Genomic DNA, 22,070 nt, shown 5'->3' on the forward strand with positions numbered 1-22,070 from the left:
CAAAAAGAGCATGTGCCTGTATACTAACACCACTCACGTAAATCATCTGCTTAAAATTTATTCTAAGATACAATACACGCAACTTAGAAAATCCATTAGGCTAAGAACTTTCACTAAGACTAAAGCACTCAGTCTGAAAGGAAGTAAACAAGATGATTTCAGTGGGAAAGTGCCAAATCCAAAGCAAGCAATAAACTATAAAGGGATCATAACAATTTCACTGCATTTTCGTTACTGTAGTTCAGAAAGCAGAACAAATAATAGCAATAAGAGTCTACACGCACAGGTACTAGCCCCAAATTTGTTTTCTTCATCTTTATCACGGCTCTGAGATGAGACTGATTGGAAATGCTGATGAGGCCAACATTCTAGTCATTAACACAGACAGAATGTGATATTCACCATAAGCCCTTTTGGCTGGTTAAATAGCAGATCTGACTGGCTTGGGAAACAAATTTTGCTTTTTGTTTCTTTTTCCTAGGGGTCTTCAGCTAAATAAACAGAAAGAATATCAAAGACTCTTTGAAGTTTCTCTAATAACAATGCTGTGATGTGAGTGGGGGAGGCATTATATTTCTGTAGCTTAATTGTTCTAAAGTAGGTCCATGGAATCCCCAGTCCCTTGACAATTTAGTAGTTACGATGCACAACTTGTTAAATGGACACAAATTATGTATCTTCTTTTGTGCTGATGTCAGAACTTAATATTCTTATCTAGAACACATTTTGAATACATATGTTACTAGGCAGCTCAGAAGAGGGGAATATTTCAATCATTTAGAAGAGAAGACTGATTTCATGTGCTCCTGAAGAAGACAGTTTTTATCTACATAATCTATGTACTTCCAAGAGATAATGCAACATGTCTAAACTGTACCATTCGAGGTTTAACAATTTTTTGTTCTTTTCTAAAACACAATTGTACCATACCCGCTTCTAAAGTGTCTGGTTCATCTGGTCTCTGGGCAATCTGTAAATAGTAAAGCAGCGATCCATAAAGGTGTGTCCTCACTCTCTGGAAGCCACCTCCTGCTCATAAAAATATTCATGATCAAAACTAGGTAGATTTAAATTCTGAACACTATCTTCCATTGATCTTTAATTTAGCTTTCTTATGCCAATGCTGGCAAAAATAACCAAAATAGTTTTCTTTAATCAGAGCTCTATGGTTTGCATAAATATGTAGTCATGACAGTAAATCCAGGAAGTTTATGCTGCTATAAATATGGCAACATGAAATTCCCTTTTTGGATATTTACACTATACATGTCTCCAACTGTGGTTTAGATGAAAAACAAAAAAAGAACATGGCATTTTTAAATTTATTCTTGTTAGTTAACATCACTTATAAAGGTATCTGTAGTAATGACAGAAGATGCACAGAGTTGCTTGGAGTAAAAAAAAAAAAAAAAAAAACTCATTTCAGTAATGGGAAGTAGTTCAGTGCATCTTTCAACCTATTGGCCATCAAAATTCACACACACACACACACACACACACACACACAGATACAAACAAACACAGAGTACAAAGTTTAACACACCTGTTTTCAAAATGAAATCCAGCAGCTTTTTTAAGATGATGTGGAGGGAGGAATCACCAATGGAAGCAAAACCCATAGATACACCCTCAGAGCCAGGTGATGAGGTTAAAGAACCATCCAGCATCAAGACATACTGGGACTGTTCTGACATAGGGACTGCAAGTGGCTGTTTCTGCTCTGTTTTCACAGACTGGCTCAGGTGGGCAGTCAGGGTGAACACAGCTCCTGCTACCACTGGCATCAACTCCTGAGCTGCATCATCATCTAGGATCTTAACATAGAACAACAAAAAAAAAATAGAAGTGTCTGATTCCATAAGATGTTAAAGCAATTATTTAACCTCCCACAGCTATTTCATGTATATATGCATCAGGAATTCATTAATAAGGCCTTATTTAAAACAAATCAAAATCAATAGTGTCATATGAAAACACATCCAGAAAGATGAGCTGAACACCAGCTAACTGAGAAGACCATTAGCTTTCTGGTCATTATTCCACAAGCCATGGTCATGATGATAATTAGATTTGAATGAGAGCAAGAGAAGGAAGAGTCCAGATGTGCTGACATTTTGGTTGCTTTATCTGTAAAATACCTAAACATAAACTAGAGAAAGAATCACTGACACACGCTTAGCTTTATGGCTATTTAAGAAAAAGGTTTCCATCAAAAAGGTGAAGATACAACAAGGGGTCAGCATCAAAGAAGTATTAAGAAGATGTGGAGAAAAACTAAAGAGAAATCAGTACACACTATTTTAGTTCACATCATCATTTAAAAAGTAAACTTGGTATTAATATCACTAACAATCAAAGAACTCTTCTTTTAAGTATATAGAGTTGCTTAATACAGTAGAATAGTTTTCTGCATTTTAAGCAAAATTTTTGTTAATTTGAGAAAAAAAATCACCTTTAGGTTCCTTTTAAAATAGTTAGAGCCTGAAACTACTGCTCTGTAAAGGTTTTAGAAATCAAAGAAATTGCTTTGGCCAGTAGAGGTCCCTCCCTAGTTTCCCAATTATTAGTTTTGTTCACATAAAACCCAAACCTACATTCAAATAAGAACTATTTTTAGAGAATTTTTAGAGGAAAAAAAATAATGAAAACTACAACAAAAAGCCCCCAAAGTCACGTTTTACTTGAAAAAATATATTATTTTCATATATATTTCTCAACACATAATTACCAAATGAGAACTACATACAAAATACCTCTCACAATAAAACAAAAATATGTAAATTTCAAAGCTCAAGCAACCTAAACAATACAAGGATTCTTCATTACATTTTGTCTTTGAGAATGACTGGGTCAGTAGTAATTGTCTAGTTTGTCTCAAATACTATGGTTGTAATTCAGCAATGAAACACCTAGACTTCAGATATTTTAAGACAAAGTAAACTCTCCTATTTCCAGAGGCCCTTTCAATTGTAAAATTGTTACTTTTTCTACCATGATGCTTTATTCAACTCTTTCATTTTTCAAAAGAAGCAGTGGTAGGATTTGCAGTGAATCACCTAAATGCACTAAATTAACAGATGTAGTTTGTTAATTTTTTGCCTTCCTCTCCTCAGTAAATTGTTCCATGTTGCTCCTCAAAATTAGTTGTATCCTTTTCACAGACCCTTTCCAGACTATCATCATATTGGATTGTATCAAAATATTTTTGAGATCTGTTAATATATGGTTTACAGTTCAACAACAGACATGTAAGAAAACTCTTCTGTAGCATACACAATTTTAGCAAAGTAGCAATCAGAAAACTGCAAATTGAAAACTAAATGCAAACAGATACTTTTGGATTACAACCATGAACGCTACTTGAAAAGTAATCTCCCTTTGATATAAAAACATATAGCAACAAAGTTCAAGGAGAGAACTGGTTTCCAGTAGAACATTACCTTGTCATGTACATCTTGTAATAGATCACGAATAATCAGTTGTCTGTCCTCAGCCTGTATAAGATCTTGGGGGCAGGCAGTGAGTATAATTTCCACCAGCTGTCTCCATGACTCTAAAGCATGCCTCTTAGCGTGGAGACACTGCAGCAGCTTGTTCCGATCCAGGACATACTGCAGGATAGTGTTGATCTCCTAACCACCGATGACAAAGCAAATGAATTATATTATGGTAAAAGTAGTAGATAACAAAGACATTTCCAGATGACAAGTCTTATGTGTTAGTAAAAGTCCTTGAAAAATAAATAGCATGTCTTCAGTTTATCAGAATAGGCTATTAATCATTTTACCAAGACAGGCCAATCCATTTCTAAGCTGCTTTTCACAAGGTCTTTTCACTAGGAAATGTCTCAAGCTCATAACAAAAAAGTTTTAACTAGGGAAATTCTTTTTTTAATGTATTCTTTAAAATCAGAATTTTAAAAGCAAGTGAAAAAAATGCCATTTGTACATTTTCTTCACATTTTGGCCTGAGTCACTTCTCCTTCATCAAAGAAATTTACAAGTTCATTTAGCCAATTTCAGTGAAATTTAAAAGATGGTAGGAACCTTGTTCCTCCAGGTGCATGGAAACTATATGTAGGTAGAGGAAAAGAGACATAAAAACAACAAGACCATCTTTGCTGTTATACATTGGATTTGTCAATAGGCTTGAAATCAGCATGTCCTACTCTTCATACAGCAAGGTGGGAGCTGCAATTGTTATGGGAGACAAGGAGGTAAAAGGTTCAAGAAAAAAGAAACCATTCTCCTGTTCTGCTGTTTAGAGTATCCTAAGTAGTAGTTTCTCTTACCAAAAAAATTTAATGCTTTAATTTCTTAAAGAATGACTAACTCAAACTTCAGCACTCAAATCCACAAGCTTTCATTCTAAATCATACTGCTTGATGGAACGTGAACACCATCAACAGGAATGACAGTAATTTATTTTTCTGTACTTACTTCCATAAGTAAAGGTCTCTGGCCTATTGCTGCCATTCCTTGAAGGGCATTGACTTCTGCAACCAAAACTCTGTGAAGATACTGGAATTTAAAAGGAAAAGGTAAATTGTTAATCACAAAAAAGGTATATTTGTCCCTATTAGAAGTGTTTAGGAGATAGCTATATAATAACAGAGGCAACTGAGATTCCAAGTAAGCTTTTTTCATTTTTCAGTTTCTCCTGTTTCATTTTCTAATTGCTGTACTTTAGCTGCCTGTTCTCTCTCATTGCACTTCTCATTTTTGCACTCCTTCATTTCCTCCTCTCCTGTTTCTAAGTTGCTCTATCCCTTCATTAATTCTTCTAACACACCACAAGCCCTTTTCCCCTTTCATTACCCAAAGTAGTCCACCTGGACAGAAATAAGGTTTGTTTCTTCTAAAGACTAAAATACATTGTAAAATGTGAAATAGCTGGTTAATAATATGCAATAGCTGTGTTCCTATCACCATTAAGATCATTTCACTTCTGCATTACACTCTGCCCCTACTCTGTCTCTTCTTTCAGATCAAATTTTTCAGGACTATTTTTTATGCATTTGCCACATATATTATACTTACTCATCACAATGTGCCACTATCTTAATTGTAGCTTTTAAGAACTACTGCAGTACACAAAGTTCAGTACTGCAGACACATAAAATATATGAAGGAGAAGTCATATCTGGAATACCATTTAGATGTTTTGAGATGGGAAAATAATTAGGATAGAAAATATTTCTTAAAAAGTCCTTACATTGATGCATCAGTCTAGAACAAATAAGAAATCAGTGTGTATAAGATGGAATAAAAAGTTAATCCAAATAGCTTGGAAAGAAAAAGACAAAATTATATACATATCTGAAAAAGCAATACTCTTTAGGTGAAAACAAGTTTCAAAGTATTATTTGAAGTGTTCAAACTACTTACGATCACTAAAAAGAATTCTTCTCATTATTATCAAGTCAAGATATGAATGACTTATGTAAGTTAAGAACACAGACCACTGCGAACCTTGGCATTGCAGACCACTTGCCCACGTGCATTCTTGTGCTCACAGTTAGCAATGACTTGTTCAATCTGAACTCGGTCAAAAAAATCCAGTTGCAAAGGCTCTGGTATGTCCTGACTGAAGTCAATTGAATCCAGGATACTTAAGATCTTCCTGCGTACTGGAAATGTAAATCAGTTCAGACTGTATTCAGAAACATCAAGGGAAGAGTTGACTGACAGTAGGAGTCTAACCATTGTAAATCCTAATCTTTTCAAAGAGAACCATACAGGTCTTTTTTCACACTTAAAAGCATAGTGAGGCATCTAAATTTAATCACTTGGGTTTTAAATTCTTTGCTGTGAAAATACAAATATGTTCAGTATTAAAAACAGTGTCACTGTGGTTACTGTTAACCAGTAAATTATAGACTGTCACCTCCCATTTTGCCCTTCTATAGATGGTTAAACACAGACTCTCCTACCTTTCTTTCCAACCCAGTATTTTCTACTCACTCCAATCACCTTTATCTCAAAACTCTACAATTATTTTTTTTCATACTAAAAAGTGTTCTGTGTATTGTTACTGCTTTGAAAGTCTACTATTTTTCTTTTAAAGTGTCCCTTCTACAGGCAACTTTAAATCACAGGGACCAGAAACTCACATTAGCCAGAATGCTTACCTTTGGAGGCAGTGTCAAAGTGGAGAAACCCACTGACTGATCGACTTTCATCTTCCATTCCTCCTTCACCATCGGCTAAAGGTAACAAAACATAATTAATCACAAAATTTAAGACCAAAAAAAACCCAACTATTTTATCAACCCTGAAAGAGAAGACAGAAAGCACATACTGACAAACCTCTCATGTATAAGTCGTTAATGTAAACACAGCCTTGACTGAAAGCAAAAATGAAAACAACACTTATCACCTAGTAGATGTTAGCCAATTATCAAATACAGATTAGACAGTATTGTAAAAGCCTAAAAAGAACACCCACAAAAGCTGGGTTATGAATAATTGCAGTTGGATGAACACTGTAAAATCACTAGGCTGTCTGGACCCAGTTTCTGGTAGTCAATTCGCCACAGGGATGAGGACAGCATCCAGATCTATAAAAGTGAGGGAAAGTTCCATGCTACCACAGTATTACAATATTTTCCAGTTGCTCCGTTTATTTTCCTCATGTAAAGGTTTTTATCGCCCCAGACTATATTCCTTGATTCACTTCTACTCTGAAATTTTAGAATTCTTTTCTTTTTATGTAACAATAGATTGTAAGTCACATTGTGATGAAAGAGCATTTTTGTGATGATAGAGTGTCAAAACTCAAATTAACCTGTAGCTTCTATCCTGTGTAAGAGAGGCTTGAAAATATGAAAAAAAAGTGTGAAGATATGACTGAGAGAAAATTTTGTCTAAAACTGTCTACCAGTGAAGACCCTTCACCTGCTGGAATCAGAAAAAACTCAGGATAGCATCCCAAAATAAAACCTTTCATAACTTGACCATTTTTAAAGAAATACATTCCCTTCTCCTACTCTCTAAACAAAATTTATTTCTGTATCAGTCTATACATTGAGTTGTTTCAAAAACAAAACAAAGCATTGATGAGCAAAAAGATGCGTATATTTCTTTCACTTTGGAGTCTACAACCATCACCTTTCTTCCCATCTCTCCAGTGGCAGTTCCAGACTTAGTAACAGAAATGTTCTCAAAAACTAGAAAAGAATTGTCACAAGCCTATGTAGAAAAGACTTCAAATTCAAAAATTTTCTCATACTTCCACTTATTCATGTTTGTTTACCTTCACAACAAATTCTGCTTACCCAAGTATGGTTTCACAGGCATGTCATCAAGCAGTAGATGCAGCAGTCTCTGTGTGTGGGAGCGCTGGCGGTTCAGTGATGTCACTCGCATTTCTATAGCTGCAGTCTTCATCAGCCATGACATTTGGTTCAATGTTGAAATTTCATGTTCTGGTGGGGAGGGGATAAGGCAGTAATTATAATTTGAACATAAGTAATACTGCTTGCTTCAAGGAAATAATTTATTGCATGAAAAGGCTTTTAGGGGACATCATTACTTATTACACGTTCAATTATAATCTCAATGAAAATAATCAGACATCTACCTAATATAAACTACAACTTTGAAGTTGATAAGACTTGAGCCAGGGTCTTCAAGAGTCTTCATGTTCTATTTTCATCTAATTTAGATTCTTAAGTTACATAACAAATCATCTAAAAGTAAATCTACTAATTTAGTTTTCAAAAACTCACATTTTCTCCTGTAACATACTCTAACAAAACCACAATGAAAATTAAAATACAGATTAGGATTTGCTTCTGGAGACTTGATGGGCCCCAAAACTAACATACTTTTTTACAAAAGTTCAACACTAGCTCTATGAATTTTCTAAATACACAGAGTTCGAACTTTGCAGAATTAAACAATCAGCAAAGAGGCAGTAATTAATTTAGTCTAATAATGCTACATACGTTTCTGTATGACTCCTAGGGATTCAAAGGATATATTTAATATTAAGTAAATCTCATTTTAGTACAAAATTACCTTTGATGGAAAATGGCAAGTACTGCAGCTGAGTGAATAAGAAATCCTGACTTGTCCTCAAGTATCTCATAGTTGGACCTGATGTATCAGAGCATGCACACAACTGATAAATCACCTGACAATCAAAAACAGTAGATACTTATTTCTGGAGCTTATTTAAAAAACAAACAGGCAAACCACCAAATTAGAAGAAGCATAATACTGTTTCTCTGCTGAAGTAATATTATCCACATTTACAGTAAGTTTCCCATCAGTTTACTCTAAGGCTGAACAAATCATATACAACAGGCACTGAACTGTAACATTGAAGGACTAGCTCTCCCCCAACATGACACTATATAGCTCATGGCTTTCCGTTTGTGCAACTCAAAGATATCTTCTTCAATCTTCACATTCACCAAGATAGGAAATACCATCTTTAATTTTTTTGCTTCAAAAGTATGGCCTTTTCCATTTTAATGAATTATATTTGAAGTCCTTTCTAAATTCCACAGATTTTTATTAATTTTTTATTGTATAACTTTATTATTACATGATTTAAGGTCAAACACCAGCTAACTTTGCACATGCATCTAATTCAACTTTTTTTTTTTCCTGGGAGTTTACATTTGTGTCTGCTACAGAATAAAAATGACAATTCACTGAGTTATTTGCGATTATTTATCATCTTGTTGGCAAACAACAGTTAAAAAAAAAAAAACCCAACAATGTCAAAAACAACCCAAAACATCAGGTTCACAAGAGACACAAATGTACACCAAAAATATTTAGATTGTCAGTTTTATAAGCATATCCCAATTCTAAGTTCCGACAGGAGTACAGACTTTTCATTTACTATGCTTTTAGAAGATAGTATGTTTTCACATAGAAATGGGTAGAATAGAATGTAATTAAAAAAAAAATCTAACAGATGCATTCTAAAGTAAAACTGTTATCAACATCATCATCAGTGTTCACTAACCAAGAGGTAGCTAATTTTATTTAGACTCTACATTTACTATCCACCAGCAGGAAACACACTGAATACCTGGTAGCATAGTTCTGCAAGATGAGGAGATTCCCGAACTGCCGTGGGACCATTCCTCGTTTCAGTACCCTTCTCCAGTATGTTCAAAATAGCATGAAGACATGTCCGTGGGCAACCCAGGACACCTTAAAATACAAAAATAATGTCCTAGCATTCTTGATTTACATATATAGGTTACATATACAGGATTACAGAAACTAAGTTCTTCACATACTTCGCGCTGCACTACACTGTTCCACAAAGCAGCAAGAAAAATATCTAGCAAATCATCTTCTGTATTAATGAAATAAAAGGGTAAGCTGAATCATCTTCTGTATTAATGAAATAAAACGGTAAGCTGTATTTCAGGAAAAAAAAAATCAAACCATTTACACCTAGTCTGTGGGATTCTGAGACATCGGTGAAAGTGGACAAATTATGAAATCAAAAAAATTATTTATGAGCTTTCTCTTCAGCTCTATAAAAAAAGATTCAGTTGACTTTTTTAAAATATACTGGATGAATCAAATGGAAATGTGAATTCTTGCTCTTCTTAACAAGCTTTAATTGGAAACTCATTAGACAATTTCAAAAGAGTTTTTAATTAGTCTTTAGTCACAAAATGGCTACTTGTTAAGTACTACTCATAAAGACCCCAGACACTATAAACAAGGGAAGAAGGCAAGAAATTCTAATACTAAAATCAAAATTCTATCTTTTTGCATTCCTCCCTTAGCCAATTAACTCCTTAATTAGTGAGCCAAGTAAGATATCCTGAAGCAGTAAAAGCATGAACAACTGCAGTTGTTAGAGGGGAAATAATCTCTGGTCCCATAAATTTGCGCTTTAGTAGGAGATTAATATTTCTCGGCATATGGCTTATAGCCATTATTTTTTTGCATTATTATGTGATAATTCCGAGAGATGCAAAAGGCCTACTCAGTGCTTTTGGACAAAGATAGCCTTTATCACTGACATAGTGCATGATATCCTATAATACTCTGTGTGTGTATGCGCACGCGCGCGTGTGCATGCAGATGAGATACGTGTATTCTATAATTCAAAATTTCTAAAACATTGTCTGCAATTGCAGGCTACTTTGCAGAAGAAAAAATGCGCTGGCATTTTTTTCGCATCTTTGTGATACATAAAGTGACTAAAACATGTTTTTCAAATTAGAAATCTAGGTCCCATCTTCTCTTCACTTAGAATTATGAATGACTAAAATCTGCTGCTGCCACAACATTCAATACAAATCTAAAAACAACAAGAATGATTCTTCTCTAAATAGCTAAAAATCAAATCTACCTGAAATATGTTCCTATAAAACATTCTTTAAAATAGTTGAGAAAAAGAGTCTACTAATTCAGCTCGGAAGAGACTTCAGTTGGTCTCTACTCCAACCTCCTGCTCAAAGCAGGATTAGCTATGAGATCAGGTTGTTCAGGGCTTTATATAGTTGGGTCTTGAAACCTCCAAGCATGGAGACCGCATAGCCTCTCTGCTTGACTGTCTTCATAATGAAAAAGTTTCTCCTTACATCTTATTGGACCCTCTCTTGTTTCAGTTTATGCCGCCTCTCTCTCATCCTCGTGCCATACGCTGCTGTCAAGAGCCTGGCTCTGTCTTCTCAGTAACCTTTGTAGGTACTGGAAGGCTGCTATTAGGATGTAAGTTATATATATGTGAATATACATAGTGGTAAGAATGAAAAACCCGCATACTCTGTAAGGTTTTCTTCTATACTACTAAAACAGCAAAACTGTTCTTCTTCTCTATATAATTAAACACAAGCTGGAGCTGGAGTAGTATAATTAGTTCAAAGAAGGAATCTGCTTTGTAGAGTCCCAAGTTGTCAAACATATGGATTTCTTGGATTATCAAATCAATTTCTCTGCACTGTAGATACAATTACAGTGCATAAAACAGTATATAAATTAATACTTCATTTTTTCAGTTAGTGTTTTTCCCCACAACTCTAATTTCAAGTCTGTTCCAACATCTATTTTCTCCAATTTACACAAAGGAACAAATCTTGAAGCTATTAAAATATGGGGTATCAATTTGGTTATCAATATGTATTTTATGCAATATGTATGCAATACGCATTTGGGTATCAATATGTATTTTTAATTCATCTTTTGAAGCTCAGAACAAGGCCTGCTTTCTTACTTTTAACATTAAGAGGAATTGCTACTCCCCATGAATTTATTGGTACATTTTCTCAGCGCTTGTATCAGAACTGAATAAATACCCAACCAACTTTTTCTCTTCATACCTGGGTCTTGGAGATTTGTGGTGCTGACAGGTTTCTTTAGTTCATATCCCAAGAGATACAGAGCAAGGCTGGGAGGACTACACTCAAGAGAGGTGATCAGAAGATTCAGAATGTGGATCCTTGTTTCATGATGGATTTGTGCCCGCCTCTTTTCAGGTTCCAACTCTTGATTAATAAAACAAAAAAGATAGATGAACAATGAAATGAAGCAATTCATTTGGAAGAATCCTCAAAGCATTCAGGGTAAATGCAAAAAAGCTAAGGTTACGACTTATATAGGAATCCAAGATTTCAAATCCAAAAATCCCAAAATTTCAAATTACCACCAATACAGCTCTAAATAATACCTTCAGAACAATGTTAAATACTTTTATGCTGAAAACAGATTCAGTTTTGTTTGGTTTATCATACTATGGGCATAACGTAAGTTAACAAAACATATTGTTGCTTTGGTCCCATAACAGAATGAACAGAAGAACACACAAACACACACACACACACACACACACACACACACCCCAAAAAAAAAGCTTTACTGGTTTATTACTGCTTTAAAAGCAGCAGATGCCCTTCATGTCACTTTCAGTAATTTCATTCTATGCAAAAGACAACAACATAAATAATTTTTAGTCTTTTACATACCCTCCTCTGGGTTAATTAATTCTTCAGCATCTTCATTGTCCAAACATTCCACAAATCCAGCCATCAGCTTCTGACTTATACTCTGCATTCAGCAATGGAAGGATGGAAATTAAAAGACTTTTAAGTGAGAGTATAGAAGAATAATGAAATAACAGTTCTTTTTATACCTCCCCCCATATAGGTAAATGGAAGTTCTAGACAAAAGTTAATCTAGTTGATGGAGTCTTAGCTGATTTAAGCATAGACCAGCAATTAAGTCACTAAACAGAAAAAAACAAACAAACAAACAAAAAAAAGAAATTGAAATATGAAATCTACTTTAGTTAAATATGCTAAATTATCCTCACAGGTAGAAGATTATATTGTGAAGAAAAAGTCTTAGTATATCAGGAAATGCTGTCCTTTTCCTTCTTGAAAACCATTTATAACTGTATGCTTTCAATTAATGAAGCAGTCATTTTTAACAGTAAAAGATTTTTTGGAGGTGCATAGAGATACAACACAGTATAATTTTAAATACATTTCATCTAAAAAAATCTATCCTTTAAAGCAACATTATGGAATACCAGAATTTCTCCACCATTTATCATTTCCTAAATCCAAAAAAAAAAAATGGCATTTACCTCATCATGGGTGAAATCACCAACTAACTTTATCTGGATGTTAGAATTATCAGAAATACAGCATAAAATCTTGGCACTTTCAAAAGCGAGTTCAGGATTGCTACTTCCATGATAAAGATACCTTCAAAAAATACAAGATTATTTTAAATTAAATTGTTGGACATTTAAATTTTCCAAGATGGTACACGAGGATGAGAAATTACATGTTAGAGGTAAAACAATTACAAATTCACTTACATAAGAAATTTTTAAAACTGCAAACAAAATTTCATTCTGCATGAAGCACCTAACACTTCTCTATCATTGGAGATGTGCAGGGATAATTATTGCTTCTAAAATTTTTATCATTTCTTTTATCCAACATCTACCTCAAATACTGTAATAAGCTAAACTGGTCACATGCTTACTGAAGAAATGTGGAGAAACTTAATATCTTTAGATGACAGAGAAATGAATCAGCGTTGCTGAAGAGCAAAACTAATCAAAATCAGCTACTGTATATGCCCAACATTTGCAAGACAAAATCAAGAACATCTGAAAAAAATTACACTTTTGTTTGAAAACTTTTCCCAACTACTGTTACATGAAAAAACGTAACATGGTAAACAGAAGAGGAAAAAACAGATACAGAGAGAATTTCATTTTAGTACACTACATGCCAGAATTTCATGGCTTGTTTATGCAGCCAATTCTATTACTCATCAATCCTTGCTTGTCTGTAAGTAAAGTTATTATGAAACCAAACAGAAGCAGAGGGTGTCAGTGCCAAGTAGAAATCAAAGTTTCATAGTTCTTCATTTGAAACTGAGTTTCAGATTGTTGGCTTGATATTTTTATTACAGCAGCTAATGAACAATACTGTAAAACATTAAAGCGGTCAATAGCACCAAATGAAGTTTTATTTTCCCAGTCTATGATAAAGGCTGGGGCAAGATGAAAATTACATGCGAGAGAATCATTGCGCATAAGGCAACTTGGAAGAAATCATGAGAAAAATAATCTCAAAATGAAAAAATACAAATGCAGATCCCAATCTCGTACCAATAAACACAGACTGTGCCATCTATGAAGATGCCCGCCGCTCCTCCAGCCCAATTTTATATTCTGTACAGACAGAAGCATTAGTTGGGTAAACCTAATCAAAGGACCAGGACCCAATCACTTCTGTGCTTCCAAAACTCCTGAGTACTTTGTGCGTACCTAGCAATATTCACCACATGATCTGCCTTTTTAGTGCGAGGATTGATTCCTTGAAGCAGCTGCTCTAGCGGTGTAACAATGAGAGAAAGGTGGCTCTCCCGCAAGAGATTCATAAAAACACTCTCCTTCTGTAAGGCCAGGTTGAGAAGTGCAAGGCAATACTCTACAGCTTTCTCTAGATGTTTCTTTCCTGCAGTGTACAAAGAGCCATAAGAAAAATATAAGAGCAGTTACGTAACAAACAGGCTACATTAATAAACCCCATTCATCAAGTCTTGCAGCAAGATAGAAATTGTCTGTTTACTTCTAGGAATTCCCCCAAAACACAGTTTTTGTAGGCAAGACAAACAAGAGCAAGTTGAAGACAGGCAATGTCAGCTAGAAATTCTAACTAGGATGCACTTCAGCTTCACATGAAAAATAAACTTGAGGCACATACCAGGAAATGGAGCATAAGTATCAAGCTGCTTAACTCCCTCTTCTAGTAAACTAAGGGACAGTTCCAGCATTGGTGATTCATTCAATAAATGATACATCAAGTTGAATCCAGGCGGTTTATATGCTATTACTTCTTCTCCTAAAGACAGAATAAAGAATTACTAGCTAATAGAAGACTTCTATCACATAAGTTAGCCTGCATTAGAAAAAGTAACAGTCCTTGCTGTTGCCAACAGCATCTAAATTAATGAAACCTCATACAAGATCTTCATAGTCTTTCTTACTCATAAGACATTTGGGCAGCAAATAAACATTTGGGAAGAATAGTAGGGGCAATTATCATTACTCTTAAAAATCCAATAGCAGAATCTCAACTTTAAACAGTTATAAGTAGATCTGATCCTGAATTCAAATCAGTGATGGGTCTTTAAACCATATTTGAGCTACATTAAATGGTTTTGCAAGAATAAGAAGTAACTTAAAAGTTACATCCTCCAAAACCTATGTGAAGACCCCATATGAATGAAGAAGTATTTCCAGCAATCAAAGCTGGGAAGTTCCACTGAGACACTGCTGCTCACAGTGTACAGAAATTTTCAATTCTATTGCAATGTCCTAGGCAAAAATGAAACTATCAGACTGAAATTCAAAGACCATGGTCAAGATTAATGTTCCTGGTTTATCTAGTCTTTTGGTAAACTATGGTGGATAAAAAGAGGCTAACAGTCAGAATAATTTTTAACATGCAAATGAGAATCAGAATGGGGGGGGGGGAGGGGGTTTGCATCAGAGACACCTTACTCAACTTCCTTCCCTCTCTCTTTCTCCTCCTATTCATTCTCTGCTTGTGCTGCCCCCTCACACATGCCAGACCAGGTCATGCAACTGTGGGGCTACACAGCATATCAGTTTAAGAAATGTATCTAGTCAAAAAGATTGGTTTTAACCCACTTCTCCAATCTATGCAAACCAAAAACAATCCTGCAAGCTGAAGGATCTGGTGAGCACAGGAATCAGCTACTAGAAATGACTCGAGTCCGTTTAACTGTCCCAAAAAAACATTTGTCGAAGTACAGGCATAGGGACCTTCCAGACTGAGCCAAGCTTACTGGAGAGGTATGATTTTAAGTGGCTGTTCACTGAAGAAGTGGTTCTAATGGCTATCTAATGCTATAGTATATCAATAAGCATCAGATTTGCATCCACTTTTAAGAAGAAATTTCACACTAATGGAAAAAAGATGTGCAGCACAAGTGGAGTTCATATGAGCCTTAAATTCCCTATAGTGAGGCAACTGCCATCTACTTCGGCCTTTCAAGGAACAGTTGCCTAGAACCGAACGTTTTCAAAACCATAATTCTACTGCTACTAACTGCTCCAGTTTGGATGAGTTACATTAATATTAGAGGATATATCAAATGCACTATTATCTGTAAGCTAGCCCTGTGAATATAGTGGTGATTCAGATACAGATCAAAGAAACCCAGAGGAATAAGTCCAAGAACAAAACTAAGTGTCAAATGATGCTTTTTAAGTAAACTTGCAGTACAAGGTGTGTGTGTTGGGGGGAGGCATTCACCCAGCAGAGCTAGAAAAGTAGGAAATAGTTTATATGAAGTGCTACTGACTCAGCAGCATGACTCCCTATAGTATATGGTCATTTCCTGAATGTCTTCCTATCTAAGAGTCTTGGTCTAGCTTTTCATCAGCTTACTTAAAATATTTACAAGATCACAAGAGCAAAGCAAGCCATGATTTTTTTGTTTTCAGTGAACAAATGAACAAGTTAACCTTGCAACTCCACATATTGGTCCACAAAGTCTTCAAGCTGAGGTTCATAATCTCGCAGCAATTTGTAAAATACTTCCAGAACTGCCTCAGCTACTTCCCACTGTAGATAATCACAATAAACAAACAAACAAATAAATGAAAATAAATATCACATGCAGAATATGATGGATACTTCAACAAAAAAGACCAAGATGACACAGAATACAATGAACAGTGCAATAATGTACTGGGTAAGAGATGTGGAATGACTGCCTAATTATAAAACACAATCCCACATCAGTAATTTGCCATGTCAAACAATGTGAACTGTCAAGCTTCATTTCTGAAATAAAATGGAATACTAAACAGAATAATTGCCTATTTTATGCTGTTTTATAATATACATATTAATATAGTAAGGACCACATGCAATACAGTCTTTAATAAGTGTAAAATTAATAGTTTGCAGGATCAGTTTAGCATGAGCTTTCAACCAAAAGCACTATAAAGCAAACTGAAATTCCTTGGTTCAGTAAGTCTGAAATACGCTGTAAAGTAAAAATATGAAAAGGACAAATCTGACTTGATGATTCAAGTATGAGATAGAGGTTCAGAAGTCATTAGCCAACTAGCTTGAATAACTCTTACCAGAGAATGCATAATCTAAAGATTCTTTTACAGACTTCCTGTAAATAGTTCATAGAGCCTGATGACCCATGAGTTAAAAATAAAACAAAAAAAAAGAAGTCACCTGCTTGAAGAATCAAATCACCTTGAACTGCTCAAGGTTACCTCTGCTGCATCAAAATTAAGCTAGTGCACAGTTTTCAAACAATAGATCTAAGCCACAGAAGCAATGGCAAATCATTGGAACTTAGATATATGTCCATGCATCCTAAAAGAACATTTTTCAAAAAAAAAATTACTTTTTCAGCAGCTCTTCGGTAAGCTCTGGTGCGGAATCGAAGAAATACCGAGTCCCTGAGGAACTGCAGATAGGGATCAAAGCCTGGTGGGCGGAGACCTGCTCCCAAGTTAGAGGGGAATGAACTCTCCACTAGTGTGCTGATGAGTCGACAGAAGGCACGAGTTAAAGGATATTCCTCACATCGAGACTCAATCTCATTCAATTCAACCTTCCCGAGTAGGCGGAGAAAGTGAAAAGAGAAAAAAAAAATCAAAGACTTTGTGGAAGGAAGAAATACATGAGAACAAATAAGATACAGGCATCTTCTGTGAATTATTTATAGCACAGGCTTTGCTGCATTTTTGTCCACTGTATGCCACAAACAAAGCAAAAGCAGTGAAGCAACAGCATTGTCATTTTAGTTTAACAATGCACTGTTCATTCATTTCTGAGTTCCTAAAAGGTCTGCTTCAATGTTTAACTGAATTCTGTTTTTATTTACCACTTTTATTAAGCAGGTAGTGAGCTGTACCAAGACGTAACAAATACGACTTCTATTCAATATATACGTGCTGCTGCAGTCCAAGACAGCAATGATTAAAAACAGTGAAACAAAACACAAAACCTTAATAAAAAGCGTTCATAAGGAAATTGAAAGTCTAAACACTGCTCTGTTACTAGGAGGAAGCTGCATTAGATTCATAAATGGATAAAATTTACAGAAATTATAAGCAGACCTGAGAGTAACTTGAGAAGCAGAGAAAAGGTAACTCCTATTCCAAGGGTCTCCTGCAGACACAACAGCAGGTGCAGCCTCTTTATATTTTCCTCTGAACTGTATATGACCAGGGAGTCTACCGAGGGAAAGAGATACCCTTACCTCAACACCAATTGCTTGTCTTTGGCCTGGAGTTCTCACTGTTTGCAATAGCTTCAAAACAGAAGGAGAAAACACACAAACAATACATTTCACATAATCAAAGTGCATCTCCATCACTTCTATCAGAATTAAAAGGTAAACATCACTTTTTAGCTGTAAGAAGAGGTTTCCTAAATCCTCTTAAAAGCTGAAAAGTTAAGATGGATTATATATTGTACTTTATATCCTCAAAGATCTGCATCATGTTTATTGTTGAAATGAACAAAGATCAGAAATCCTTCCAGATTAATGATTTTCCTCTTACATTGGCTATGGGAAAGACATTTATCTTTTTATCTCTTACAACAGTATACTTTAAGGAATATCACAAACTATAAAGTAAAAAGTAGTGAGTGGTTAAAACACCACTATTTACATTATCGGGATCTTTTTATTAGTAATTAACAATAACCCAGCAGTTGTAGTTCAAGTGCCTCAAGTTATTCTGAATGAAAGAGAAAATAGTCTGAATCATAACATATACTAGAAAATAATTCCATTCCATTATGATTTCTGAATTAACAATACAGAGGGCATTTTCATTTGATATTCATCTTCTTTAGGACTCCCATTTAAAATTTCTCTCTGGTATCAAGACAAAAGAAGGAAAAAAAAACTCATATTTTTAAAAGCTGGAGCTTTTACCATATATCTGTTGCTTACCATCTTAATCGAGAAAGCTGGCAACGTTTTTGCCAAAAATACAGTTGCCAGCAACTGTATATTTGAACTTATAATGAACTTTTTCTTCTGCAAATTACATGCCTACAGCTTTCTAGACAGAGTTACTTCCTCTCATTAGCATCACTCACACTGGAAGAATATGATTACACAAAAAGTATAACAAAATTATTGAATGCGTGAAACACTTGTTATGGATGACAAATATCTTTTAAAAAAGTGCTGAACACACAGAACAGTCACTTAGAAAACCTATATTTATATAAACTAAGCATGGCTGATGAGCTCTTTGAGACACAAAAACATACTGCCATTTTAAAAATCGTTTCAAAATAAAAATTGCATTAACCAAGCAACATATACAATAATATTTCAACTTTAGTTAAAAAAAAATAAAATAAAAAAGCAGTGAAAATTGATATTCAACAATGGAAACAAGAACATTTTGGAGAAAAGACAATATATTATGCAAAAAAAATTTAGCTTTCAAATATAATGACAATTTCAGGCTGAGATGCTATAGTTCTAGACATGGAAAATCCTAAAGTACCTGTGTGTATTCCAGGGATTGCCAGAGTGAAGCAGCTACCTCAGGAGATTTCCCAAAAGCAGTAAGAGTTTCCAATAGTTCCGCTTTCAGAACAGGAGGAATGTTGCACTGCAGAAGCCCCAGAATTACCACTACTGGGGTCCACTGAGGGTGCTCACAGAGAGCCAAGCGAGCGTTCTCACTCTGTAGCGTTCAACATAAAACAAAAGGTGCATTATTACTTTGAAAATTATTAATGTCTTGAAATCTGTAATTCACAATTCAGGATCAACAATGAGAATTTTTCCTACTTGAGAGTACACAAAACACTGGAAGAATGGTAGATCATTTCACAGCACAGTTTTAACGTTTAAACAAAAATCCAATTTAATGATTCAAAAGTACAAAAATTGTGGCTGAAATTATACAAAAATTGTGCCTATTCATAAAGAAAATTTGTGTGCATAATAAATTTCTTATAACAGTTTTAGTTGACCCGCATTCATAGACGTATTCCTAAACATGGTCAAGTGCTTACAATCTAGACAGCCTGTTCAAGCTTTGGTAGAGAGATTCTGTCAGTTTCGCTTACGAACCTAAAATTATATTTGGAGCTTAGATGGAATTGTTTAAATTCAAAAGTAGGGTCATCACTAGTGTAAGCTCGTTTGAAACTTCCAAATGAACCACCGGACAAGAAAAAGCCTCTAGTCTCATCTAACGATAGTTCCCTGCATTCCTAGCACAAAATTAATTCCTACCATGTTTTTGTTTCATGATGCCAAGGGATATGAGTTAAGAGTTATTTTCCGCATAATCCAGTGCTAACATGGTAGTTTACAAAGTCACACTATGAACTAGTCTGGTTTTAAGGGAAAAAAAAATCACTATCAAAAAATGATAATTTCTAAAACGCCTCATCACTTCACTGATCTGTTCTACATTTGCAAAGGCCATCTGACTACATCACAGAACTTTTATGCCGGTACTTTTCAAACCTCTGAACTGTTAAACTGCAGGCTTTGGTGAGTAAATTGAAGAACATACTATTCAGAATTAGCAAGGTCTGTATTGCAGCTTTATTGTCTAGGAATTTCTCTTACACATAATTCCTGCTATACTTTTCCTTTTAGTTTGGGGACATTCTGAATCTAACTCTGGAGGCAAGTTTCACAGTTGGTCACTTTCCTTGCAAATTCTCTGTCATTTCTCTTTAAATTCTGTTGTTATTTTTGCTTTTCCTAACTCATAATTAAATGCAAATGCCTTAAGCTCTCTACTCTATTGTAATTTCTTCTAAATATATCTCAGTTCTAAAAGACATCTCCACAACAGGCAAAGCAGCAGGAAAGCAGGAAAATCAGCAACAGTGAAAATGCAGGAAAAGGTTTCTTTTCTTCCTGATTCAGCCAGTGACTGTATTTTGGGCATGACAGCTATTCCTGTTGTTTTCTATGTGTCTGAACTTCACAAATAAATAAAATAAAATAACTTCAAATAAAATAACTGATAGGCAAATTTGCACTACATGCCTTTTTTAGTCAAGTGAACTTTACAGCTGAAGGACAAACATAAACGTAATGAAAAAGCTAGTTCGAATGATGTTTTGCAGGAAAAGATGTATTAACAAAGAAAAACAAAGAAAAGGTTACCTACCCAATTAATTATAACAGTGGTGAGCTGTAAAAAGGCAATTAATCCATCCTGTTCTTTCTGTGTGATTCCTCGGAGAGGCAGGTGACGATACTGAACGCTGTCTGCACTTGGCAAGTCTTTCCTTAAGTGCTCATGATAGAGCATCAATGAGTGGAAGAAATGCTCCCACGAGACAGGACTGCCACCTGCTCCTTGGATGTTTTCCGCTAGAAAAACAACAAACAGATAACAAGATTTTTTTAATTCTTTCACTGGGTGATAAGCAGGCTGATTAAAGTTAAAACGCAAACTTCCCTATCCAGAGGAGAAAGTAGTTTGAAGCTAACCTACTGTTTCTGAATTTGGTGGTTCTAATTTTTGTAGAGACATGAAGATGCTAATACGAAAAGTCAATACAAAAAAGTTTACTATTTTATATATCAGAACATTTGTAGCACTAGTTACATCTTTAAAGTGTACTTATTTCATTTTGATCAATGCAAAACTAATGCAAAACCCAAGACAGATCAACATCTCTTACGTATCAAAATAGCAGTAACAGAACAAAGAGATGCTTCTGAAGAAACAAGCTCAGGAAAGATAACTATATCTACAATACACACGATTTTGAGACACGACCCATTTTTATACTTTACATTGAACAAAACTGATGTTTTGTATCTCATATTTCTTAAGAAATAGCTTTTTTAAAAATACATTATTTGGTTATGCAAATTCCTTGCTAGAGTGCTCAGACATTTAATTACATAATCAGCCTTTTTATCCAGGTTATATTTCCAAGTGAAATCTTCCAATTTCATCTTCATCTCAATAATGTAGTGTTAAAAGTAAGAAACCAAAATTCTTCTCACATGAATCTTTATACTTTTCTTACTTTATAAAGGAAAAGAGTTGAAGAAGAGTTGAAGCGTCACTTTTCTTACCATGACTACTGCCATTGACTTTTAGCAAACTAAAGCAGTAATGAGCACACTGAGGCCCACTAGCCAGTCCCCGCAGCATTTTCAAATATGGGATGTAAATTGTGGATGGAAGTAGATCTCCCATTTGCCTAACAAATTTTGACAAGACAACCTAGAAAACATAAAAATAGATGTTTTTAAAAATCTAGTCAATTTTAGGAAAACAACAGGCAAAGAAAAGTAGATTTTAATTTAATCAAATATGGGTAGGGGGAGAAATCACAACTCAGAAAGTTGTAGATTGGCCTTTTCCATTTCACTTGTTGTTTGAAGAAGAACTAAACAAAATAAAATAACTCACACTATTGCAAAGAAACAATACTAATTGTCCACTTCAATATTTCTAGTGATAAAACTTACTTCATTTCACAATTCTGTACAATGGAATTGTTAACACATCTCTGAGGTTTGGAGGAACTGAAATGAGTATGCATGTCA

General features: G+C 34.8%; 1 protein-coding gene across 1 annotated transcript in view; it reads right to left on the reverse strand.

The window, feature by feature from the left end:
- NUP205 (nucleoporin 205) overlaps window positions 1–22,070 on the reverse strand; it is a 51,829-nt gene that overhangs the window by 11,006 nt on the left and 18,753 nt on the right. Inside the window, exons 11-30 of the mRNA XM_062585990.1 lie at window positions 21,594–21,744; window positions 20,671–20,876; window positions 19,036–19,218; window positions 17,766–17,816; window positions 16,905–17,114; window positions 16,000–16,099; window positions 14,210–14,347; window positions 13,771–13,960; window positions 12,571–12,691; window positions 11,948–12,029; window positions 11,306–11,470; window positions 9,049–9,173; window positions 8,022–8,136; window positions 7,277–7,426; window positions 6,131–6,205; window positions 5,472–5,629; window positions 4,440–4,520; window positions 3,441–3,632; window positions 1,544–1,814; window positions 931–1,029 (exon numbers count right to left, since the gene is read on the reverse strand). Coding sequence (XP_062441974.1) covers window positions 931–1,029; window positions 1,544–1,814; window positions 3,441–3,632; window positions 4,440–4,520; window positions 5,472–5,629; window positions 6,131–6,205; window positions 7,277–7,426; window positions 8,022–8,136; window positions 9,049–9,173; window positions 11,306–11,470; window positions 11,948–12,029; window positions 12,571–12,691; window positions 13,771–13,960; window positions 14,210–14,347; window positions 16,000–16,099; window positions 16,905–17,114; window positions 17,766–17,816; window positions 19,036–19,218; window positions 20,671–20,876; window positions 21,594–21,744 — 2,863 coding nt within the window. The remainder of the gene's footprint in view (window positions 1–930; window positions 1,030–1,543; window positions 1,815–3,440; window positions 3,633–4,439; window positions 4,521–5,471; window positions 5,630–6,130; window positions 6,206–7,276; window positions 7,427–8,021; window positions 8,137–9,048; window positions 9,174–11,305; window positions 11,471–11,947; window positions 12,030–12,570; window positions 12,692–13,770; window positions 13,961–14,209; window positions 14,348–15,999; window positions 16,100–16,904; window positions 17,115–17,765; window positions 17,817–19,035; window positions 19,219–20,670; window positions 20,877–21,593; window positions 21,745–22,070) is intronic.

The sequence above is a fragment of the Rhea pennata genome, chromosome 1 (assembly GCF_028389875.1).
Source record: "Rhea pennata isolate bPtePen1 chromosome 1, bPtePen1.pri, whole genome shotgun sequence".
NCBI classification, from domain to species: domain Eukaryota; kingdom Metazoa; phylum Chordata; class Aves; order Rheiformes; family Rheidae; genus Rhea; species Rhea pennata.